Source organism: Taudactylus pleione, unplaced genomic scaffold, assembly GCF_031769625.1.
Source record: "Taudactylus pleione unplaced genomic scaffold, aTauple2 ptg000256l, whole genome shotgun sequence".
In the NCBI taxonomy this organism is placed as follows: domain Eukaryota; kingdom Metazoa; phylum Chordata; class Amphibia; order Anura; family Myobatrachidae; genus Taudactylus; species Taudactylus pleione.
Window position 1 is genome coordinate 22055065 of NW_028284658.1, and position 9087 is coordinate 22064151.

The following is a 9087-nucleotide window of genomic DNA, read 5'->3' on the forward strand; positions in this document are numbered from 1 at the left end:
TTGAGGACAAAAATTAATTTATTCCATTTTGGAATAAGGCTGTAACATAAAAATATGTGGGAAAAGTGAAGCGCTGTGAATACTTTCCAGATGCACTGTATGCTGACAGAGCAAAACTTATTGCAGTGAGTTGTGGGGACTAAATAGATGATCCAGGCTTTTTTGCTAATTTTATTCTTTTTTCAGTTAATTTAAAAAGAACATGCTGTGCCATAGCACTCTATTTAGTGTGATATATTCTACCCAACCTTTACAATAACAGACATATCTATTATTGGCAGGTACATGAACTTTTAATTTGAAAAGCAAACTGACTAAAACAAAGGTATCCTACAGAGTGCTTAGCTAATCATTTTCTATATTCCCTACAACCTTGCATTCTGACGTGCTTTTCATAGAAAGGACTCTGCCCTTTGTATTGTCAACAAAGTTATTTTCACCGTTTCTCCATCATTTCACTGTAACATGACACTGGTCAACACTGTTCTTTCCCCTTATTCCTACCTGCGTCATCCATGTAATTTTGTCAACAATATGTTGTTACAGGGATGCTCATGTGGGTCAAAGATCAGAGTGACTGACTTGAACTGCAGACAATATAATAGGCAGCTGCAGAGAACCAGACACTAGATCAAGAGGCTCAAAGCAAGTAAACAACTGTCATAGAGCACAAGAGACAAAGACATGGAGAACGCAATGGATGCTCTTCACGACTCAGGAGTCCAAATGGTCCAATACCTCCAGATGAACTACAAGAGTTCCCAAGACTGGTTCATATTCATCTCATTTGCTGCTGATCTCAGAAATACCTTCTACATCTTCTTCCCCATCTGGTTCCATCTCTGCGAGTCAGTGGGCATCAAACTTATCTGGGTGGCTGTAATCGGGGACTGGCTTAACCTCGTCTTCAAGTGGTGAGTATGTGTGCGAGTATATGTATATATATATATATATATATATATAAATACACACTGCAGATAGACAGAGACATCATTAACATACAGACACAAGGCACAATCATAATAAGTAGTTCAACTCATAGTGAACTGGAAAAAGAGAGGAGTAGAGATTACTGCTTTTTCTGTTCCTATTCTATTAAGCATTTTATGTGTTATGTATTATGGAACTGATTTATTAAACCTTCTATTCATTATTTTGTTTTTCATTTTTATTATTATTATTATTATTATTATTAATAATAATAATAATAATAATAATAATAATATTACATCGGTTGTGCTGGCATCTTAGTTATCAAACCTTTTATGAGTAATCAACAACCAGCTACTCATTCTTGTTACCAACAAGTTATTCTAATATATATACACACATATATATATATATATATATATATATATATATATATATATATGTCTGTGAGGAGGTAGTCTAGTGTATAGATAGATACAGTAGTGAGCAAATAAAAATACATATAAGTACTTGAATGCAATTTTCTTTGTTTTTACTTTCTTTGTGTGTTAAACTTCATATTCACAAATGCATACATTTATTTTTATTTTTGTATACTGTAAGTATTTGCAGATATTTCTAGATATATTTTCTTAAGACATCATGTCACACAAGCTGGATAAGATCCCAAATCAAATCCATCTATTTTATAACGCAGGATAGTTTGAATAACTATTGGCAAGCATTTATAGAATACAAGTAACTGCAACCAATGTTCTAATCCACTGAAAAAGAAATACAATCAGAATCTGATTGGCGTACCTCCTAATTGTAGCAATTTACGGTCCGGGCTTTATCCTGGGAGGTTTGGGGGGTTAGGAGGCATATCCCATGCCTAAGTCGGGTGCAGCATTTAAAAGGTGTTTTTAGGTGTTTTGTCTCCTGTGAAGGCTGCATTCTTCTCATGTGCGCACATTTGTCCGATTCCATAGATCGAAAACTTGGGAGGCATGGATTACTTACAGTTTATTTTTCATTGGAAGCAGTTTTTCTAAACATCCAATATATCCTCACATATTTACAGATTAATGTTAAGATGTCATGGTTGTCTTAGCATGTCCAATAGTCATTTTTTGCATCTCATAGACTATGTCTTTACTTTTAGGATTCTATTTGGCCAGAGGCCATATTGGTGGGTCCACGACACAGATTATTATGGCAACATGTCTGCCCCAATCATACAGCAGTTTCCTGTTACATGTGAGACCGGTCCAGGTGAGAAATTACTTCTTATTTCCATAATACAGTTTCAATGTGTTATTTGTATCACAGATTGTAGAAATTAATGCTAGTAATTTATAGTATTACCTAGTATGTGAGCTTTCAATTACACCTCGTTATACACAATAACATTTGCATGACCTATCAGTTGAGAAATATATTTCAAAATAGACTATTTTACTTATGTAATGTTCTGTATTCAATATCAGTTTTAATTATATATACATTGCAAACAAACTGATACCTAAAGCCATATTATAATACAATAATGAGAGAAAGAGGTCTATTTATTAAACTGAGAAAAGCCCTTTCTGTGGTGTTTTCACTGGAGAAAGGCTTCTCTCAATTTAACAACAGGTTAACACCGTATGTCTATGAGGACAAACATACCACAATTTAGCAAGCATCTTGATATGGTGTTACCCTATACTCTCCCCCTGGGGTCACAGCTTAGCATGCATGCATGACCAGCAGAAACTCCTCGCCGGCTGCAAATCTGTATTGCTGCGGAAAGCAGTGATATAGATTTACAGTTTGCACAGCAGCATAGGGTCTACATAAACAGACCCATAAAAATGCTTTAAATATTCAAAAAATCTGAAATATAAAATATATGTTTAAAAACCTATTATTGTTCAATAATTTTAGGTAATCAGAAATAATAAACTTTTTTGAATCATATATATTTTATTGATTTTCAATAAAGCAAAAAAATAAAAAGAATACAATTGTTACAGATCAAAAAATACAGCGAAAAAACAGTCATAGACAAATTAGACAATACAAAAGAATCCTTGTAGGAAAAATATGCAAAAAGCACAGTGAAAATGTGGTAAATGAGCAAAAATTCACCGAGGTGTAACAGTTGAAAACAAACTATATATATATATATATATATATATATATATATATAAGTAAATAAAACAGATAGTGTACAGGCAAACCCCCCCAAAATGCACAGGCAAACCCCCCCAAAAATTACATGACTTCAAGTGATGAAAGGACTCTATTTCTACGACCATAGTGAGAGGTGTACCATAGAGACCACACTTTATGGAATTTGGGTAAAGCCCCCCTAGCCGTATACAGGTATCTCTCATGGTTGACAGTTTCATTAACTAATGAGACCCAATCCATAAAAACCGGTGAATCAGCCCCTAGCCACTTCCTTGCTATAATAACATTAGCTAAAGACAACAAATGAAAAATATATTTGTGTGTAAAAACATTGAACGATTCCTCGAGGGAAAAACCAAACAGACATATGAGTGGTTCTAAGGCAGATAATGCAGGCAAAGTAGTACGGACACAATCCCACACTTGAATTCAGAAGTATTGCACGTCCCGACACTCCCAAAGGAGGTGCCAGAACGCTGCCTCTGGCTGCCCGCATCTACGGCAATTGGTGTCAGCACGAAACTCCATATTAAAGATACTAAGTGGAGAAATAATAAACTTTTGATAAGTGGTTAGAAATGTACTCAAAAACAAAAATATTTAAAATAAAAAATAAAAATCTCTTAAGACAATATTGATTTGAGATTATATCTAAATGGTATTTCCTTAAGGCATTATCCTGAAAAACGACTTTGACAAATTGTGGTAAAAATAAAATTAACGTTTCAAACCTAAAGCAGCATCATAGGAATTAGATCTTATAGCAATACAATATGTAGTAGATGCATACAATTTGGCACTTTCCTAGTATAAGTAAACATAGAATAGTAACCAAGACAATTTCAATAAATAATTCAGCACATAATTAGGCTATAGTATGTTTATAAGAACATGTGATTAATATATTTTATTCTGTCTGCCCATAGGAAGTCCATCTGGCCACGCCATGGGATCAGCTGGGGTATACTATATTATGGTGACCTCACTTCTCACAATTCTCCTAAGCAAGAAGTCTCCAATCACTTTCAAGAACAGGTGAATAATCTGAAGACTACATCAATAGAATTCCACGTTTCCTTTTTGGATATAGAGAATATTGTGCACTGACAGGTGTAGGAGCCAAATTTTTTAAATCCACGCTATTCCCCACCAACCATACTTGAGGGCACCAGCCTTAGCCACAGGTGTATAATACAGTATTATTGCACTCTAAAGGGCCTGATTCAGAGATGTGCGCAAACCCGATGGTTTGCGTACATCTCTGTTACTTATCAGCGCATGCACAGGATCTGTACTGCGCATGTGCTGATCAGTGTCTGCGAGTTTGCTTCCAGTGACCCCTAAGCCGCAGCTTGATTTACATGCTGTGGCCGTTTGGGGACAGGGCAGCGAAGGGGACCGTTTTACAAAACAGGCGCATATCACCCGTTTTCCAGGCGTGCCGAGGCAAGGTCTGCGTCTTACGATGCAGATTTCCTGGCCCTGGCATAGGAGTTCCAGCTGCCGTGGTGGTGATCCGATGCTGCATCTCCGGACGCAGCACTCGGATCTGCACTGCCAGCAGTGGCTGACTTAAGATGCCTCCTGAGGTATGACCATATTTTCGCATCACTGCTGAATCCAAATATGCTTACAGCGTACAAATCTGCATCAGGTCCAATATGTCTAACCTCTCTCTTACCTCTCTCCTATAGGTGCTTCCAAGCTTTTCTGTGGACTGGTTTCTGGCTGGTCCAGGTGTGTGTGTGCCTTTCACGTGTCTACCTTGCCGCTCACTTTCCCCATCAAGTTGTATGTGGAGTAATATCAGGTAAGTTGCTCCTGGCCAAAAAAACAAAAACATCCTCTTGTCTATGGCAAAAAAAACATCAAGTTATTGATATGATTAATCGTTGCAGCATAAGTAATGCCAAGTTAGGGCTGAATTACAATGTTTGTGGAACCAACTGTATACACAAGTTGAGAGATTTTGGTGAAATGTCTGATGCTAGAGATGGCAGGTAACCCAGATGGAACAGATTGGAAAATGTTCTTTGGGCAAGAGTCCAGGTGCTTGTGCGGTATATAGGTTGGTTAATCCAGCACTGCATGTAGCATTATCCTCCAAGGACAGTGTCTGGTAACCCCATTCCCCTAAGTTAGATCAACATTAGCACATTTTTAAAACTCAATAAAATATAAGTGCCAGCAAATGCATTACAATACATTGCTTTTACTGCAATTTGTGAGACTTGTTCTTGTATGATTCTAAGTGCTAGGCATCACATTAAATGGCTGGATTGTGAAAATTAGTTTATAATGTACTGTTCTAGTAAACTGTCAATAAAATTTCATTAAGCTGGGGGATAAACGTGGTAAAAGTAGTGTTTTATACATTTCCATTTGGGAAGAGCTTTGCTTACAAACATAGCAAACAGAAACAGCATGTTGATTGTTAAATGTACTGTCAATTATTGTTGCAGGAATGGTGGTAGCAGAATTCTTTGGCAAAGTCCAGTCCATCTACAAGGTGAATCTGAAGAGATATGTGTATACAACACTCTTCCTCTTCTCATTTGCTTTGGGCTTCTACCTGATCCTGAAAGCCGTTGGTGTGGACCTCCTGTGGACCCTAGAGAAGGCCAAGACATGGTGTGCTCAACCTGAATGGATCCACATTGACACAACCCCTTTCGCTGGACTTATAAGGAACCTTGGCATCTTCTTTGGTTTAGGCCTGGCCCTCAACTCCCAGATGTACAAAGAAAGCTGCCAGACAAAGTTTTCCAATCAGTTCACATTCCGCATCTGCTGCATAGCGACATCTTTGTTTGTCCTCCATGTTTTTGACAGTTTCAAGCCACCTACCAAAGTTGAAATGGTCTTCTATATCCTCTCATTCTGCAAAAGTGCTGCTGTTCCCCTGGCCTGTGTAGGAATTGTTCCATACTGTGTTTCCCATATTACCAATAAGAAAGAGAAGGTTCTATGAGCTGCCATCACCTGTCTTTTTATACTTCATGTTACCTGTAGCAGGGTGTGGACATTCAGACCAAGGACAACTTACCAAATGGGTTGAAATCTGCAGTAAAGTCATCTTTATGGAGGCGACAGTTAAATAATATTTTGCAAGTGATTACTTACTAAACTATGTTACTTGGAAACTGTATACCATGTAAGATGGTCACTTGAATGAATGGACAAAACAAGTAAAGGAAAATGTACCACTTGTACCATAGCCTTAGTAAGAACTAAGGGCCTGATACAGAGATGCACGCAATGTTGATGTTCATGCAGTTGTGAGATTATCAGTTATCTACCTATATGTCTGAGCAGCACTGCACATCAGTCAAGTTTCATTTCCGATGTTGCTCGCAGTGAGGATTTGCAAACTAAATGACAGGCAGGGACGTTTGTGGGTGGCAAAGGTATACTCAAAGCGTGGCAAAGGTGACTCAAATGCAGGTGTGTCACAACCGTTTCTAGGGAGTATCTCAGCCTGCAACTGCGATGCCCTACGCAGTTAAAACGGCTCTGACGTCTCAGTTCCCACGGCCATTCTGCTTGATCATAGGGTTACTCAGAAAGCCAATTATCGACTGATCTGTGATGGATGTTGCATCTTTGTACGCAGGTGCTTGGATTGCAAAGCTGTCTGTGGGCGTCTCCAGACATACCCAGGTGGCTGTGACATTTGCATATTTTAGCACAGCCGTCCGTACAAATTCACTGCTGCAGTGGCATTAGCGTTCAGCTCTGAATCAGGCCCTAAATTAAGCTTGGGCTGGGAATTTTAGCGGATTAGTGAACATGTGTAATAAATGTGTGGACTCTGCCATAGGGATGGTCCAGGTTAACATTTGGACAAGGTGTACACTTACATGTTTTATTGAATTTCATGGAGGGATTTATTTCCCACCATACTTAAGCACTAAGGCATACATTATTTTGTATATGAGAAATATCTCAATATTATATATTTATCTGTAGCAATATGAGTGGTTAAAAATACAACGGACTGCCTCTTTTAAAAAAGGTGCTAAGTACCTATGCAGTATTAATCTATATTCTTCATCCAATTTCTAGTTACAGCTGTTGACCAATCAAGTTGCTCCCCTTTAACTAGTATTTCTGTAATATACTTCAGAGAAATGAGAGGTACTTTTAGAAAATAATTATTTATCTGTGCCTGATTTGCATATCAAAGTCAGTAATATTAAAAATTTTTGTATTGTATTTTTGCTCTAGTTAGACTTACTGTTAAAATAAATATGTTTTGTAAAAAAAGGTGTTTTTATTACACTGACTGGTATTGTGTGTAAAGTCATTCATCAATATAAAAAATACTAAATAAAAATACAAAAAGTAAAATATAATATGTACTAAATTATATAACAAACATTTTCTCCAAAGCAAAAAGTTAATTTCTAGATTTTACAAAAAGTTCCCTCCTGACTTCCTTGTCATATTCTTAGCCAGCTATGGGAAACCTGATGTACTTCAAGGGCTTCACATGTCCTTTTATTTATTTATTATTTATTAACAGTTTCTTAAATAGCGCAGCAAATTCCGTTGCGCTTTACAATTTGAATCAACATTAACATTTTACTGGGTTGTAAAAGACATACATACATAAAAGACATACGTAAAAGACATACATAAAGGTAAGAGGGCCCTGCTCGCAAGCTTACAATCTATAGGGAAATAGGTGTTGATACACAAGAATAGGTGCTACATATTGCAAATTGCTCCAGCCCGATTGTAGATGTTCTTGGTGGGCTGTATAATCCAATCACACTGGAAAGTTGTCCTAGGGTTAGGGGGATGTTAAATTGAAGAAAGAGAAGATGTGATAGATGGAGAACTAATACAAGTAAAAGATATTAATACCACAAGCGATGTGGAATTCAGCCGGATATGTGAATGTAAAATATAAAAGACTTTATGGGGCATACGGATGTGATAAACATTTTTCGGTCAAATTCACAAAGTGATGATGAATATATTCACGCAACTTTACTAAAACCCTCATGCCAGGAGACGGGCTCCGATAAGAGTCCACCCTGGCGAAGAGCTGGAAGCATTGTGATAGCGTAACATTATAAGAAGGGAGTTAGATAGGGAAGCTATAAAGGTTATGTGGGTGGTTCTGGAATCTGATCAGCTTGTCCGAAGAGGAGAGTTTTCAGAGAACGCTTGAATGTTTGGAAACTAGTGGAAAGTCTTATTGTGCGTGGGAGGGCATTCCACAGGGTGGGTGCAGCCCGAAAAAAGTCCTGTAATCGTGCATGGAAACAAGTAATGCGTGGGGATGAGAGACGCAGATCTTGTGCAGAGTGGAGATGTCGGGTTGGAATATATATTGAGATAAGTGAAGAGATGTATGTTGGTATGGTTTGGCTAATAGCTTTATGTGTGAGTGTAAGTATTTTAAATTGAATACGGTAGAAGACCGGCAGCCAATAGAGGGACTGACAGAGTGGATCAGCAGACAATGAACGTTTGGTGAGAAAGAACCACCTCGCAGCTGCATTCAAAATGGATTGTAGTGGGGAGAGCCTGTTTTTGGGAAGACCAATAATGAGACTATTGCAATAGTCAATGCGGGAAATAATGAGTGCATGTATTAGCGTTTTTGCTGTGTCTTGCATAAGATATCGTCGAATTTTGGCTATGTTGTTTAGATGCGTGTAACAGGATGCCCTTTCAGTTTTATCCTCTGCTTTGTTAAATAAGGGGGGAGAGGGGGGGGAGAGAGAGAGAGAGAGAGAGATTGGACATAGAGCTAAGAAATGCTGGTTGCCTCTTACTACATTATTCAGTAGAGTATAATGAAAATAAGGGGGACAATAATGTACAATAATGTATCAGACACTTCAACAGTTAAAGGCCCTCATTCAGAGCCGGACGCTCTGAGCAGAGCGCTCGCTCTGAATGAGGGCCGTCCTCCATAAAACCACCCACAGCACATACGAGCGTGCAGGATGATGGTCACGATGTTCTTGACCATCGCGACCATCG

At 38.0% G+C, this 9087-nt stretch overlaps 1 protein-coding gene across 1 annotated transcript; it reads left to right on the forward strand.

Annotated features, from left to right (window-relative positions):
- Positions 1–655: 655 nt before the first annotated feature.
- Positions 656–7312, forward strand: LOC148515021 (glucose-6-phosphatase catalytic subunit 1-like). The gene is made up of 5 exons (XM_088480843.1): positions 656–914; positions 2075–2184; positions 4014–4122; positions 4782–4897; positions 5550–7312. The coding sequence occupies exons 1-5, from the start codon at positions 685–687 to the stop codon at positions 6056–6058; spliced, it is 1074 nt and encodes a 357-aa protein (XP_088336969.1). The 5' UTR covers positions 656–684; the 3' UTR covers positions 6059–7312.
- The last annotated feature ends 1775 nt before the right edge of the window (positions 7313–9087 follow it).